The sequence below is a fragment of the Lepisma saccharinum genome, chromosome 30 (genome assembly GCF_977018435.1).
Source record: "Lepisma saccharinum chromosome 30, izLepSacc3.1, whole genome shotgun sequence".
In the NCBI taxonomy this organism is placed as follows: Eukaryota; Metazoa; Arthropoda; class Insecta; order Zygentoma; family Lepismatidae; genus Lepisma; species Lepisma saccharinum.
The window spans coordinates 31,005,669-31,023,675 of NC_139258.1; the positions used below are offsets into that span (position 1 = coordinate 31,005,669).

Here is an 18,007-nt window from a genome sequence, read left to right on the forward strand (position 1 = left end):
GTATTATTAGCATTTTACCAACTAGGACGACGTTTACAAACAATGAAGTCAGCGGCGGCTTGTAATCACACATTCGCGATTATATCGAAAACAGCTCGTTTGCGGACCAATGTTTACCGAGACTTTTTTGCTTCTATTATCGTGTACTTTCACCAGTGTCAGTTTGCGCTATTACTTATGAGATACCCTGTACATTAAACCAAAATCCATGGCATAACAGCCAGGGCCTGCCACTCAGCTTTCCCTGGGCAGTATGTGAACAGCATATCGAGCCCCATTGGAGCTGTCATCTAACTTTCTAGACTAGAGCTTTGCTCGTCCTTTCAAGTAATAATAATAACTTATTGTGCAACACCCCATAAGAGTCAGGGCCTACCTCACTCCCACCAGAGGTGGAAGATCATCCAACCAGTTATGGGATGATGTGTTGCCAACACGACAAAGACAAACCCTCAGTCATTGTTGTACCTTTTCTATGACCAGGTTACGCTACTTGTTCATAGTTCCACAATTTCCTCACAATAGTGGGTGGGCCACTGGTCCCATACACAGGCCGAAATCCCATGAGGAAAGTTGTTACGCCTTTTCCCAGGAGACTCGAACCTGTGTGCATCCCATAGCTGAAGTCCAAAGCATGGCCACAGTGCAGGACCCTCCTTTCAAGTAGCTTTTGAATTATCCTATGGATACTGGAGCAACACCAACACTTTTGGAGCTTGCATCGAACCTGAGACTGCTCACAACAAAGGTAAGAATTTAGCTAGATGGAACCTCTTATAGAAAAATTATCAGCAATACAAAAAATAAGTACCAGTCATAGTACTGGTACACCCCAATTATTATCAATGCAGGAGACTACCAAGATTCAAGTATCATTATACAGGGCAAGCGAAACGTCACCGGACTGAACTGAGATTTTTTTCTTTCATAGCTATTTATTTATAAATTCAACAGACTGAAATATGCACAATGTAGGATGTATCTTCCTGTATTCAATATGTCTTGTTTCTGAAATTTGCTATTTATTGTTATTGTTATTATTACTATTATTAACATAGATCTTAGTGCGACATTAAAGATGATAAAATAATAAAAACAAATGCACAAAATGAAATCCTGTACAGGATCATCGGGATACAGTCTTCTCCACTTTTCCACACACAAAGTATAGGTCTTCAGCTCAAATTAAGCCTCCAACAAAGCAACACGCTTCTCGCGATTAAAAATCATCTTGCACTGCATGGTCAACAAACAGCCACTGCTGCCTCGCTTTCAAAATAGGCTCCTCCCCTTCCCAAGGGTTGTCCAAACAAGCCGTGCACGTTTGGTCCTACGGAACGGAACCAAACTTGAAAATGATTTTTTTAAATTTTCAGTCCGGCGACTTTTCTTTCGGCCTGTATAACAATACAACAGCAAAAGTTAGTTAAGCATTTATATTAAGGTGCAGACAGAATAAAAACTGGTTGCAAAATGGCATCATAAGAGTTCATTTTTATTCTATATTTGGGTTGTTCTCTTGAAATTAAACATAAAAAGCTACTAGTTGGTGCACTTGGGCACAATACCATGCTTAAGATGTAGTGTACCCTTACCTCCATGTAAGATCTCATCCTTTCTACGGAGGTGAATTTGGATTCAGTTTCAGACATTAGTCTCACTGTGTACTGAAATACTCCACTGATCTGGGCAGCATATGCCAAGGCCAAGCCAGCAAGTGCGGGAGCAACTTCCCCATGCAAGGCAAGGATGAGAAAAGCTGTGATGCAAATAGTTGAAACTGGGGAGAAGAAGAAAGACTACAAATAAACAAACTGCAATTGTAACAAACAGAAAAACTCAAAAGGCCAAAAAATTGAGGTTTCTGTACCTTGTGTTCCTGGCCATGACATGCAATCTCCTTGTCTTTTAATCAGGGTCAAAAGTTAATCCATAGACTCTCGGTACAATTACAAACATGCATATACATATATTAATCACATGTAGAATTTTCTGGTTTGGGGGAACTTCAAGTACATATTTAAAAGAAATGATGGCAAAATAATTCAGGCTAAGCCAATATAATTCTGAACTGATACCAAATACCCAATGCCAACACCTTTCTCGATTCTCATATGCTCGAAAGTAGTAATAATTAAAAGTTGTTCTAAATACTGATTAATATTAATGTGTAATGCACTTTAAAATGATCGAGAAATACATTGGAACATTTAAAGAGTTATTAATCACACTGTTCAAACAATGATGATGCAAAATAAATAAAAACTTCCAATTCTGGATAATTTCCAGAATAATGAGATGCTGCAAAACTGGTGATTAAATTCCACTCAATACTTTCTGAAACCGATACCACTGGTATTGGCTGATTTCGATATACCAGTATCAGTATTGGCTCAGCCCTAAATTCAACATATAATGCAGGAAAAAGTACAATTCAGGAAAATAATGAAACATTCTGCTATAATGGAACCAAGAAGGCAAAATACGTACAGCAGGAAATTTAAGTCCAGAAAAGTGTGACTGGAGTTCCACTATATACACTATGGTAGCCAATTTATATATCATATGAAAACAAAATTTAACAGTTTTAAAATTGCAATACAAATTTTAATAACCACTAACAGAAACCAATTTTAAATGTTTTTCTTGTATGTACGCATTGCTTGCATTATAGAATTATTTTCCTGTAGTTTACGGTTATTACAAGCATAAGAAAATAGTTTTTCTTTGTGACGTTTCAGGAGAACACACGCTCCTTTCATCAGACATTTATTTTCATTTTGACTAAAGATACAGTTATAACAATGGTTAGTAATTTTTTAAACAAAAAGAATCCGTTATATACTGGATGTTGTCAATGTTACATTGTTGCAATATAGCAACTTAACTGTGAAAAAAGCAGTCTGTTTTATTTTTATTTCAGATTTTTTGAAAATTATGAATCCCAAATATCATCAGGTAATTCAAATTCATCATTGTTTTCACAAAGTCTCTTGATGTTTTCCGTTACATTACATTTTCTGCGGGATTATGTGAGACAAACAGCAAGGAAAATGGCAATAAGATGGGACGAACACGATTTGGACATTATAAATCTAAACCCAAGAACAGGTTTGTCAACTCATATCATCGAAGAGAAGCATTTGATTAAAAAGAGAAGGGTTTTATAAAGATTAACAGGAAACACAGAGTTGAATGTCTGGGAAGCTTCGTTCATTGCAGAAGAACACTGGAATAAATTAAATAATGAAAATGGTAACATAGATCCAGTATGGAGTTTTCTTTTTCACAAATGGAGTAAGCCACCATCTTTAAAATTTAATGTAACAGAAAACATCAAGAGACTTTGTGAAAACAATGATGAATTTGAATTACCTGATGATATTTGGGATTCATAATTTTAAAAAAATCTGAAATAAAAATAAAACAGACTGCTTTTTTCACAGTTAAGTTGCTATATTACAACAATGTAACATTGACAATATCCATTATATAACAGATTCTTTTTGTTTAAAAAATTACTAACCATTGTTATAACTGTATCTTTAGTCAAAATGAAAATAAATGTCTGATGAAAGGAGCGTGTGTTCTCCTGAAACATCACAAAGAAAAACTATTTTCTTATGCTTGTAATAACCGTAAACTACAGGAAAACAATTTTAAATGGAAATGTTAAATAAGTGCACTTTAAAAATAAGCATGGCATTACTGTGTGCTATTACAACTTTTTATATTGCTAAATTATGTTGTACAGTTGGTGCAAACAGAACGCAAGTTGCATGTTTCCTTTTCAGGCTAACGACTGTGCACAATTAAAAAAAATAACATTATTTAAAATCCTTTTTTGTGAAAACGTTTTCGTGTTCTATTTCCCTTCTCACAACATGCATCTTGTGCATAACAGGTTGTATAACTACACAGGATAAATGGTGTTACCGTCTTCTAGGAATCTTTGTGAGCATTTGAGCTCAGTTTAAGTTGAAAATTGGTAGAAATTCCAAAAACGACCCCTTCGAAATAACAATCCTTTTCCTGGGAACTGTGAAAAGTCGTTGTATCGAGAGTTGACTGTATATACTTTTCTCATGATCAACATAACATTTATACAAGGCACATTCAGGACCCACAAACTAACAGTTAACAGCACAAGATTTCTTCTATTAAGACTTTACACACTCCATATCATATTATTTGGCCAGTAATACATTTTAATTATTATTATTTTCTCTTTCCTTGTCTATTCTTTCATCCAAAGAACCATAAAAATCAGAAAGTTTCCTTCATTTTGTGATGAGATTATTTCAACCGCATTGCACATTAGTGTCATCCTATTGAATGGAATACTGTTGCCATATTCAAAAACTGCAGAATTTAAGCTCTACAACAATATATAACATGATAGGTTCCATAAACATGAAAAAGCAATGCAAGAGTGACAAAATCATGGAATGACTCAGTACGTTGTACCTAAAGATATCTGGTGGTTACGTAGAGATAGGTAATTTACTTTGATAAGCTTACTTTTCATTTCTTTCAACGCAAATTTTCTTTGCGATTGAATTTGCCACCCATCTGATGGCTTCTTCACCAGAACCTACGAACAAGAAGTCACCAGGCGGGTGGTGAAATCGACCATGAAGAAAATTTGAACAGAAAAAATGAAAAATAAGCTTTGAGTAAATGACTCTGTACAGTTTCATGTTGGCTGTCCGATTATTTTGTGCATAATATGAACCACAGTTTTGGGGGCAAATATTTTGGAAAAAAAGTGTGCATTATACAAGAGTAAATATGGTGATATATAAGCTGAAAATAACAATATAATAAATTACCTGCTAATGCATCAACTCTTACCGCTAACCACCTCAGAGCGATACAATACATGTATAAGCATGTTGTGTTCTCGTCAAACATGTTTGTAAATCTGCAAGGATAAATATATCTTTTGATTAAGGTTGTCATCAGAATCATGGAATAACAATAAAATTTATTACAATTTGAATCACTTTCCTCAAAGTTAATTATAACATATAACAAATTGTTGTTACTTGTAAAGAACATGATTGATTGATTTGGTGTTTTAAGTCCACTTTATGCACAATAAGGCTAATTGGGACTGGACCTACAGTTTAAAGTGGGATCCGAACCACTATGTACCTCCACCGGCTTGTAAACAACATTAGGTGGCATAGACTAAAGAACATCAGGATGCATAACAAAGAAAATTCTGAAGAATCTTGTTCAGAAAGCCCAATAATATTTATATTGAGCCAGGCCATATAGCTTTAGGTTACTAAATCCATATGAACATGTGTATAACATCATTATTTTGTGAAATAAAAGTTTCAAAGTTATTTTACCAGATACAGAGTCACAGAAAAGTGTACAGCTCATAATGACAAAAGCAATTCCAATAACAAATTATTAGTATGGTCAAAACAAATTAAGTATTCATCCAAAAAAAATCATATATAGTTTAAGCACCATGCAATTAATTTATATATATAAAAAAGGAGAAACATGGCTTAAATGCAGTATTTGATTATGGTATAATACATAAAGCAGACATAGAATAAGTAATTGAATAACATGAAGTCCCATAGAGTCGAGTAATAAAAATGTACTTACTGCCTAATAAAATCTCTTTCCTTTCCAAAGGCATGGATGGTATTCAGGCCTTGAACTGTTGTGGAAACACAAGAAAATATTGGTGAACGAGACACATTTTCCAGCCTTTTCAAGTCTCGAATGGCATGCCTGGTGATAGAAAGGAACCTCTATACAATATACAGTTAATATCAAGAAGAAACAACTAGTATTTGAAAGTTTTACTAAAACTAAAGCATATTTACCAGCAGCATCTAACAGAGTGATTAGCGTAGAATGACACAAAGACATATATATCCTAGGTTTGAACCCTTTTTAAGGCATTGAGTTTCTAGCTTCATCAATTGTTTTATCAATTCTCTATTCATCCTCATCAATGTCATTAACAGAAAGGGCAGAAAAACTAACACAGAAACAATGCACACAAAAAAATTAAACCAGGATTCTCAATGATTTCAGTAAAAATAAATTTTCTTATCACATAACTATTAGACCTGAGGTGATACCAATACTCTCATCAATACCGATACTTGAAAATTGTAAAAATTAAATTTGTTTTAAAATATTGATTAATATTAGTGTTTAAGTATAGTACTCTAATTATATGCTTCAATTTACCAACATTTTTACTTTAAAATAATCAAGAATTACATAAGAATATTAAATTACATCTTATGTTATCATAAAATATAGTTTTTTCACACAAAACTGGTGCAGAATAAAACAAAACTTCGAATTTTGCATAACTTCCAGGTTAATTAAGATTCTGCGAAAGTGTCACGTGGTATTTTTGATGAGCCTGTGAAAGACTAAAATTCTGGAAAAATATCAGCCAGTATTGGTAAATAAATTTCAACTGATACTTTCCGATACCAATACTCAGCATCGGTATCGGCTTAGCCCTAATAACTATATAATATTTTTTTGTATCTTCTTTGAATGGCAACAGAGTCTCTCCAAAATTGATAAATGAATAAAGTAATTGCTCACAATTATGGAATTATATATTTGTGTAAGAAGAGAATTCAATGTAATGTTTTAACATACTTTAACTCAGTCTACAGTATTTATTTTTAGATGGAAATATGACAGCATTGGCTCCAGCTGCAAGGAATGCCATATTTTTAAGTATTTCATTTACATATGAACACCTGCTATATCTATTTAACGTTTTCAAATATGTGAAAATTCTTGTAATAGAGCAACCACAAGAAAAAGAACCTTCGGCGCTAAGTCTCCGCACACCTCTCCGTTCAGCTCGGGCCATAAGGAAGCATGCTCCACTCTGCCCCCTCAACTCCACGTGAGAGTACAGTGCACAGGAGTCGCGGGTCTGCAAAGGTTTTTTGGCTTGTGGTTCCACTATAGCACCTTGGGATGGGACAGATTAATGAGAACTCTATCAGTATCGGCCAATATAGGCATAATCAGCATATCAGTAAAATTACTGTTAAATTTTACCAATCTGATATATCTATAAATATTTCACAATTTAGTACAAAATTCTGCCATTTTGTTATACCTTTCATGGATATACACATATAAATTACATGAACTAGTCTATTTTTTTAAAGTAAATGTTTAAATGTGCAGCTTCCTTTCCATTGCCGTCAGCTGGTCACATACATTTATTAAGGAGGTTCTTCATGGACCAATTGGAATTTTATATCGGTGCTTTATAGGTATCAGCCAAAATTTCATATCAGTCCTTCCTTACAATAAAGTAAAAGCTATCCCCTTTGAACCACACCATGCCATGAAGGCACACAGGCAGTGTGAAGGCAGGGCTCCACATATCATTACCCAAACCATACTGGAGGTGATGTGATCAGCAGCACACTTCAGCTGAATTTACCCCCCCCCCCCCCCTGCTGAGGAACCCAACTATTTTTTGTACACATGGTGATCTTTGGATACAAATAAACTAAATTAAACCAAACCAATTATTTTATGTCCTCATGCCTCATAAAAAGAAACTATGTATTTAGATACTTTCCTTACCAAACCATGCTTCATATTCATAAAAAGAACACAATTGCAGTTTATAAAAAAATATTGAATCATTAAAATTAATAGCAATTTTACTTATATCCCTACATTGGCTGATACCAACAGAGAACCAACTATTCTGACTAATTGCTACTAATACTAAGAATACTACCTGTGTATATAGTGAATTGCATTAGCTCATTTAAGTAATACATCTGTCGGAAATAAAATAAAGATGCCTAGTTTTTACTTTCCCTAATATATCACACATACCTGAAAATTTTGCTGATAAATAAATAGATAACACCCAGAACAACCAGAGGAATGAGGAACCAAGGGAACACCAATGCAATAAAAAGCAGAGCAAATGTGATGACCCAAATGTTCTGAAGTAACAGCTCTGACAATACAGGCAGCCTTATATCAACTGTAAAATAGAAAAATATGACATTACTGATGTGTACCTAGATTGCGTACATGATATCTTAAAGATAGCTATAATTGAAATTTTGTTTCTAAAGCATTATTTTACTTGCTTTATTTGTAAGCAATTGGTATTAGTGAGTACATAAAGTTATGCCAGGCTCAGTACACCATACCATGAAGGTGTGTAGAGGTAGTGCCCAATACAGTACACATTTACAGGCTATTGTGGAGGTGACGTATGCTATACCTGCCTTTATTACCTCCCCCAGGTGCCTAGACTTGAGATCAACTACCCCAGGAATCAAATCTGGGTGTTATACATGACAGCCAAACATCCTACCAACTTGATCACTACAGCTCCAACAAAATAAATACAAACTTTTTAACGATTTTCCCACATATAATTTCTGCACTTTTCAAGTGCATTCTCTATACATTGTATAAATTACACAAACATTCCTGTTAAACACACAAAAATATTTTCTATAGATATCTACACAATCATACCTTCATCCAAATCTTTGGCAAATAAGTTCTGAATACGACCTATTGGTGTTGTCTCAAAGAACTTCATGGGACTGTTAATAATCTTCTGGAAAAGGTGATTGTGAAGTTGGCTTGAAGCATACAGTGTTACCTGAAATTAATATTAATTAATGTACACAAAGGCTTTGCAAGTAAAATGTTAGTGTAGTCACAAACTGAAGCAGAGCACATGACAAAAAAACACAATACCAAAAAACTAGAAATATATTTCTAATCACGACACCTTTATCTCATTTCGAACTTCATTAGCTGCAAATTGTCCTTTAGGACAGTGCTGACATACACTATTTAAAACAAAAAAAAAGGGGGTTAGGTCAAATTCATAGTAGGATTCAATTACAGTAGTATGGTAGCATTGTATGCACTTAATCAGGAAATAGACATGGATGAGATTGAGGTGGTAAAGGTAAGGCTCACTGCAATGTGCCATGAAGCACATATATCCAGGTAGGGAGATAAGGAGGTAGGGTTCCATACTTTCTCAATCTCAGCTATTTTAGATGTGATAGGCACCATGCTCCTGTACCACTCCAGGGTTGAACATAAGTACCCATTTCTTTGAGGCTGGGTGAACCCCAGAGCCTTAAATCATGTCTGGAAGAAGGTCACTATATTTTAACTGAACACTTACACTTACAATTCCACTTAACCAATTTTAGAATATTAATTTCACACGTAAAGGCAACAAGAAAAAAACTGAACATTAATTGACATTTGGGTAGAGGGAGGGAGTTTCTATGTAATACTTGGAAACGTATTGACTAACAAAGATTTTTTCTATGAATCAATAACAATTAAAGTTCAAGTAAAATTTAGTAATATATTACTCCACATAACTATCAACCACACCTCCAAAAATTTGCAAAAAATAAATACCAATAGCCACTTATTGTAAAGATTTCTACATAAGAGTTAAAAACATGACCCCTTTCCATAGAGAATTTAATAAGTAATTCAGGGTGGCTACAAACAAGCAGAAATAAAATTCCCTGACTTTTCCAGGTTTTCCAGGACAAAATTTACATTTTTCACTGACAATTACAAACTAAACAAAATCGATGTTTTTGCAAATGGAAATAATAAACTCACACAGATCCACGTACGGTTTTGTTAAGTACCAATATTATCTTCTATGAAATTGACTCAATTTCTCTATTCTCTATGATTTGAATTTAAACCAGAAAATAGTGAATTTGGAAAATTATTACAATTCACAAGCTAGGGAAGGATTACGGAATTTTGTCATACGCAGTAAGTTTAAAATAAAATACTTTATTATTTTTAAAGTTACGACTAAATGAGAGAAGAGTGAAGAGTGATTGATTAAGAAATACATTTTGTAATTTATCAGTCTCCTTATACATTCTCGGTATTATATGTTGATATCTCCACTGAGGTTTGGAACCCTCGGCTTGTAAGAACCATGAGTGCGGACTCATTTTTCAATGCATAAAGCAACTTCTCTCTTCTCTGTAAAGCAAACAACTTAACTCTTGCATATAAGTGAAACAATTGAATCGAACAAAATAAAGTGTCATATTTCCTTACATTATCAATGGGATTTCTGCTTCAGTACAGTATATCCAAGTGAAGTACTGTGAAACTGACAACATGCAGTTATATCATTATTGCTGACGAAAATGGTATGTAGGTATTAGAAATTTAACGCAAGGATTTTATAGAATTGCATTGTATAGGTACCTGATTTAGCTAACCACACATTAAAACAGGAACACCCTAATAATAAAAGCTTCTGAAAGTTATATACGAGGGGCATCCTGAAAAAAGCTCCAATGGTGCCTATACGCAGCACTAGTGGTCGGAGAGCGACACACACACATGCAGACAGGAAGAAGTGGCATGTAACTGTAATCTGGTACAGTTGTAAAGCAGTAGTTTTAGGACAGATCTAGGTTAAAGATTGCAGCTCTCATACAGTCTCCCACCGACTGCGATGAAGATGTAGCCTACATTGCACGCTCAGAATTTGGCACAGAGCCACCAGCAATCGTGTGAGGTGTGCAGACCGGACGTTGTGAGTGATTGTATGGTCAGACGATGGTGCAGACAATTCACGGAAGGCCAATCGAATGTGCACAACCCCATACAGCTGAGTACACACGGGCCCTTTGCATCACTTCAGGGAGATCTTGGACCACTCCCTGTAGAGCCCTGGTCTTGAATGTACTGACTTTCATCTCTTTGTTTAACTGAAGAGGTTTCTGGCAGGGTAAGGATTTGACAGCTACACTGCGGTAGAGATAGTTCCAGTCTTTGCTGTCAGACACATATACCATGGGCATACAAAATTTAGTGCCATGCTACGATAAATGCCAGAACAATGGTGGTGATTATGCCGAAAATTAGGTTAGGACTCACTGTTACTAATGCAATAAATTACAACTGATATTCTTGTTATATTTATGCCTAATCGGGAGGGACCTTGATATTTTTTTTTTAAATTGGTTTATTTTCTTATTTTTTACTAAACGGTGTTATTTTTCCAAAATTCACATTTTCATTTTAGCAAATTTTCTGGCAAATTTCTGAAATTATACCTTCATGGTGTTTTTAAACTACTGTTTCAAATTGTAACTCACATGGCTTATGCCTCTTCGTGAGAGTTTGATATCTTGAAAGTTATTTTGGGAAAGTTATTTTCCATACCTCTTTTTTAATTTTAAGGTAAGGATTTTAGATAATGGAATTTCTCCCAGTATATACTGAAGGGTGCATAATGACCATAAGTGGCGACGCACCCAAAAAATTAAAATCAATCAATCTCACGTGACAGATACCGATATATTATGGCACCAAAAATTGGCATTATCTTTTTTTGACTTGTTAGTGTTACGTTTTTCAAAATTCGCGTTTATGTTTTAGAACATTTATCTGCCAAATATACCGAAACGTAATACTCCATTGTGGTTTTAAACTATTATTTTAAATTGTAGGTCACATGGTCTACGTATTTTTGTGACAGTTTGGTATGTTGGAACAGATTTTTAAGGAAGTAAAAGTAAAGTGCTCCCCTGCACTTTTCCATGAAGGTATATGGTAGGGGTGTGGAGTTAGGGCCCCACACTTTCCTGATCACGGCTGAAGGTGGGGGTGATGTGATCAGCACCATGCTCCTGGCTTCCTTTATCCCTCAAAGTTTCCTCAAGGTACCAGCTTCATATGATGCTGGATGGGTGCCGGAACAGTTTGAATAGGTGGAAAACATCCTGGTTCTCCACCACAGGGGATCGACCCCGGGTCTCTCACATACTAGTCAGACGCCCTAATGACTGAGCTCCATTATTACTCGCTCGACAAATGCCCATGGTGCACACTTAGCTTGGTAATTCAAAACATATCTCATGTGACAAATACGAAGATGTGGCTCCCGTGTGACGGTAGATACGCACTCGATCTCCTGTTAGAACCCTGCCACTTTGCTCTGTGATGCAAATGGTTTTGATAGAAGTTGAAAAAATCGTGGGAAATACATGATTTAATGTGGCTGTTGGAATTATTCCATGTACATATAACTCTATAGTTTACTCTTGAGTAAAATGTTGGAAAACTTGCATGTTCTATGTACACAAACATGGCCTAGAAAAGACAAGAATGTTAGATTTCATGGAATTTTTCGTTGTTTTAGGACATTTTTTTAAAAGAAAATCGCTAAAAACGCCAATAATTCGCATTTTATGCCAAATTCGTATTATTTCGATATTTCGAACGGGCGAAAAATTACCATTTTTCACGGTTTTGGCGTTTGCGAAAAATCAATGTCCCTACTAATTGGAAATTACTTTTTGGCCACCCCTCGTAAAAATCAGTAGATGGAAAGTGAAAATTTAGCAGGGTTGGCAGAGAAAAGTCAATTCTTGAAGAAAGTGATTTCCTTTTATGACTGAATGATTTGAGTAAATATGATATTAAAATATTTACATATTTATTATTAGTATTTTATTTCATAATATTGGACATTAACCTTACTCAGTGAGAGATTAATGACCATCTCTCATGAGTTTAAACAGACAGGACAGGGAGTGGCGTTAATTTCATTGCAATACTAGTGTTGCAGTAAATTTGAGGTTGGGAGCATGCACTTACCAATTTTTATAACGTTCACCAATGCAGATTTATGTTTCACTTTTTCGTGATATTATTCCATATATATCCCATTTGGTTGGATTCTTCTTGATATCTAAGAATAGTGCAATGTCATTGTGAACGTATGTTAACTTGTGCGAAACCAGTAATACGTCAGGATGATGAAAGAAAACCTTCGTAAGCACTGCTACATAAAATAACGTGAAGTGAGCCAGAAGAGTAACAAAATTCGAGCAGCATATTTGCAGTCTAGAGCTCTTCTTGTTTATGCATGCGATTTTTGTTGGATGTTGCAGTCCATACAATTTCTGTCGCATGTTGTAGTGAGATACTTTGTCGGGTGGCGATATTCGACAAAAATCGTATGTATCAATGGAACCTATTTGTTTCCATGTTCCTTTAGTTTGCCCAACAAAATGCCTTACTATGACGTCCGACAACTATCGGATGGCACCACCCGCTCTTATCCCCTCCATCTGTTGACAAGTCCCCTTACTACTCCCATACGGACAAGAAACAATGATAATTCAATGCATTTTCCAAGTAATATTTAGAGGCTTAACCTTTACTTCCCCAATGATACCATATGGTATAATCAGAGCAAGGTCGTACTGGTGCTGATTTCAAAATGAATGTGCATTTTGGATTTTCATACTCTTATATTTGGGTGGAAACTCTGACACAAGTCTGGAGCAAGCCTGGAAAATTCATATTCATGACCAACCTCTCCCCCTTCTCCGCAACATATCCATGCCACATTTCCGAACAGAGTTTCACATTTTGGCTCATTATTCAACTTGTATGGCACCCAGGAACATGAAACATGTTTCAATCTCTTTGAAATTAATTGAAATTCGGGGGTTGTGCCCCCAAACCCCCTTTCCTCGGTCCGGCGTTCTGAATTATACACGGTTGCATGCTATGATGTCTTAGCTGCAAAAACAAAACTGATCCGAAGTAGATTGCTCCCATAGTGTCCGAGTTATAACAATTTTCCTCCAAAAATGCAAATTACCTATTTTTCTTAAAAATCACATTTTGGCTTATTATTCAACACCCAAGAACATGAAACATGTTTCATTCTCTTGAGAAATATCCATTCTTTGAAAAGAATACTAAAGTTCGCGGCTTCTCCCCAAAATAGCGGGAGAAGAGGGGGCAAACTCCAGATTTTTTTTTTTCATTGAAATTCAGTGGTTGCGCCCCCAAACCCCCCTTCCTTGGTTCGGCATTCTGAATTGTACACGGTTGCATGCTATGATGTTTTAGATGAAAAACAAAACTTATCCCATAGTGCCAGAGTTATAACAATTTTCCTCCAAAAATGCAAATTACCTATTTTTCGTTATATACCGCGTGAGGCACCTAAAAGTACCACCTGAAATAGCGAAGAAACCAGAAACAGTAGCGATGTGAGGTTTGCGGGAAACAATAATATCAAATGGGGCTCGTAAATCGGAGGTATGGGGTGGGTCGAAAAATATCGATAAATGGGGCATCTGGAGGAAAGTCATATTTTTTTAAATGGAACGATATACAATAACATGCATAATATAAAAGAGCACATGCAGAGAAACACAACGCCGTTGGTCTCATGCATCTACTGCACATAGGAACGAAGATATGGCCATGTGAAAATATGTGAACAAACTAACAAGTGGCCCACTTGACCGTCAGTACCACTGCATGTACAAGTATGAGATGTCGGAAGCCATTGAACAAGATGAAGACAGAACGTGTTAAAGGAAGAAAAAATACAGTAGACATCGTCAGCATAATGTATTTGACAGTGTTACAGCATAATGAAAATGACCATGACATTATGTCGAAGAACCACTGCGTAAGAAGCGAAAACCTGTCAAAGTGTGTGTTCAAAGTGGTGGCCGTCAGCTGCGATACAGGCAACGAGGCGCCCACGCAAAGATAGATAGATAGATAGATAGATAGATAGATAGATAGATAGATATATCTCTCTCTCTCTCTCTCTCTCTCTCTCTCTCTCTCTCTCTCTCTCTCTCTCTCTCTCTCTCTCTCTCTCTCTCTCTCTCTCTCTCTCTCTCTCTCTCTCTCTCTCTCTCTCTCTCTCTCTCTCTCTCTCTCTCTCTCTCTCTCTCTCTCTCTCTCTCTCTCTCTCTCTCTCTCTCTCTCTCTCTCTCTCTCTCTCTCTCTCTCTCTCTCTCTCTCTCTCTCTCTCTCTCTCTCTCTCTCTCTCTCTCTCTCTCTCTCTCTCTCTCTCTCTCTCTCTCTCTCTCTCTCTCTCTCTCTCTCTCTCTCTCTCTCTCTCTCCCTCCCTCCCTCCCTCCCTCCCTCCCTCCCTCCCCCTCCTGCCATCCCTGGTTGTGTTGCGCATAAAAGGGGCCTAAAAGCTGAGGCTGAATCTTACGAACGAGATTTCCTGTTCCCGTGCAGAGTTCCATAACGATATCTTTAAATAAATAAATAAATAAAAAAAATTAAAAAAGTCAATGAAGACGAAATTCCCTGACATTTCCCTGACTTTTTTGACACCTCAAATTCCCTGACTTTTCCCGGTTTTCCAGGTCTGTCGCCACCCTGGTAATTTCTACTAGGGATGGGCCGATATGAAATTTTGGCAGATACCGATAAAGTACCAATATAAAATTTACTGATACCGATAACAAATGTTCTAATAATCCGATGACTGCAATGCAAAAAAACTGCATATTCAGACATTTACTTTTAAGAAGTAGGGAATGGAGATAATATGTACATATAATATCCATAAAAATTATAACAAAATGGCACGATATTATACTAAATTGTAAGATATTTATAGATATATATCAGATCGGTAAAATTTATAGGCAATTTTACCAATAAACCACTACATATATATTCATATATCGGCCAACAGTGATAGCGTATTGATTAATCTGTCTCATCCCTAATTTCTACTGTAATTATTGGTAATACACAGTATCACAAACTGCAGTATAGTTTGACCACAACAAACTTAAAATTTCTTGCTTGTCTTGTTAATTTTTTGATAAGAAATACCTTGATTTTCCAGAAAAAAGTACATTTCCCTGACAATCCCATCACCTTGCTAGAAAAAGTAAATTCCCTAAGTTTTCCAGGTTTTCCAGACTGGTACACACCCTGACTATACAGTGGAACCTTTATATTAAGTTTCCCATGTACCCAAGTGAAAACTTAAAATGTAGAAAAATGTAACTCCCAGAAAAAATATTGTAAGATTTTTTTTTCCATTTGGATCCTAAAGATTGATTGTGGTATGCAGGAAAAAGGCAAAATTCAGGAACTTAAAATAATCCATTAAACTGAGGAAGTTTTGGGAAAGTGAAATGAAAAGTCTCCAGTAGAATAAAATCCAATTTCAAAATAAGAAGTCTTGGATTATTTTGTAATATAGAACAGTGGTGATGCAAACCTTTAAGGTAGAGTGACGAATCTCACAATTTACTGATGCCGATGTACTCACCAATAATTTTTGGAACTGGTACTGATGCCGATATTTAACCGATTCTGATACATAATATTATTCAACAGAAATGGAATGTTATTCTCAGCATGAAAACAATATATTTTGTATAAACATTTCTAATTGCATATTAAATATATATATATATTCTCAGAGATTTAACATTAGTACACAAACAGTTCTTTGAAATGCAAAATGAATTCTTGTTCTTAATATTGTAAATTTAATGCTGGCAGATTCAACTTCAGAAACACAAAGTTTTTTGAAGGACTTCTGGAAATAACCTACTTCTTCTCTTATCGCAAATCTGTCCAGAAACACTGAACACTCATTCACTGAACACTGATGCAGCAGGTATGCCCAAGTATTTTCTCACCACTTGCTTCAGGTTTGAATACTCATTTTTGAATTACCAACACAACAGTTGACCCTGGTCATGTGGAATAGTCGGTTCAGCAATGCTGTACTGTTCTATTTCTGATTTTGAGGTAGACTGATCCTCTGAATTAGAGTACAATAAATCTTACAAAATTAAATATAAAACTTATTAGAAGGTAAAACTCTAGTAATATCAGTACCAGTTTAAATATCGAATTTTTGCCGATGCCAATTTCTGCCGATATCCATAAATCAGTAATCAACTTCGACACATCCCTACTTTAAGGACAACAATTCACCTGGTTAACCAGGAACATATGCTATGTTTGGAATTACATTACTCTATTATATTACAAACTTTGGTTGTTAGTATATGTCTGAGAATGACAATTCACATGACATTTCTCTCTGGTAACATACAAACACAATTCCTTACAAGATACATTGAAGAAATACATACTTGTATGTATGGTTAAGATTATATTACTCATGCCAAGTTAATCTGAATGTACCTTTGTAAAAGCAAATCCTCGTATAAAACTTGTAGAAAATATCACTATTATCATCAATCCATACACCAACTGATAGGTATGAAAGTCTGGATTGTCACTGATATTATTACTGCATATGGTTTTATTGTTAACGATGATCTCAGTGCCCTGGAAAAGACAAATATTACATTATTGATATAATGTGAGGGGTTAAAATGTTAAAGGCTATTAAGCTTGTACAAAACTTCAATTGAACTAGCGTATGGTACACAGAGGATAACCATGGATTAGGTTTGAGTCTTTGGTTGGGTCGAACCAATGAAAATATCAATGCTTATACTCGTACTGCCTGAGTACGAAGTACAATTGCATTTTATTTTTTACCCCTTGTCCAGGTACTATCACAAGTCTGTGGCTCTTTTTGTCATTTGTCATAAATTCAAACATGCATTTTACAGAGGTTGTTTCCGATCTGTGGTGACGAAATTGCACCCCTCTTGCAGCACCACCAAGAGGGAAGAGAACGAAGCTGCCAGTCGTGTGGGCACGTTGGACCATTGACTGTGCGTGGCAGGTGTGGTCATTATGTATCGGGAAGAATGCCACCGAAAATCAGTGCATATTGGGAGGGTTACATATCTGCACTTTCCGACTTAAACTACAGTGATAGTGCTATTATAAAACTGTGCCATGAGCATGGATTCACTGTGTCCAAAAATGGCATATCACGGGTGTTGAAAGGGGCAGGTAAGGCAGAAACAGGTCAACCCCCGGTCTGCCACCAGCCGCACACCAGCTACAATTCGGGACATCTGGGCGCTGGTCATCAGGGAGAATCCAGCCACACAGAGAAGTATCGCGAACCAGCTACAAAGATCACTGAAGACAGTGCACACCATCATTCAACGTGATTTGGGTTTGGAAAAGCAACGCAAAGGGCATGTTCATAAGCTCAAAACAAGGTGTCACGTCACACATCTCGCTCAACCCGACTCTTCCTCCA

General features: G+C 35.9%; 1 protein-coding gene across 7 annotated transcripts in view; it reads right to left on the reverse strand.

Moving 5' to 3' along the window:
* The window catches only part of LOC145981960 (ATP-binding cassette sub-family C member 5-like), a 119,695-nt gene that overhangs the window by 14,813 nt on the left and 86,875 nt on the right, over positions 1-18,007 (reverse strand). For all 7 annotated transcript variants that reach the window (XM_083115460.1, XM_083115458.1, XM_083115462.1 and 4 more), the window contains 6 exons: positions 17,026-17,172; positions 8,530-8,659; positions 7,870-8,023; positions 5,629-5,757; positions 4,833-4,924; positions 1,596-1,780 (listed from right to left, as the gene is read on the reverse strand). In XM_083115460.1, coding sequence (XP_082971586.1) covers positions 1,596-1,780; positions 4,833-4,924; positions 5,629-5,757; positions 7,870-8,023; positions 8,530-8,659; positions 17,026-17,172 — 837 coding nt within the window. The remainder of the gene's footprint in view (positions 1-1,595; positions 1,781-4,832; positions 4,925-5,628; positions 5,758-7,869; positions 8,024-8,529; positions 8,660-17,025; positions 17,173-18,007) is intronic.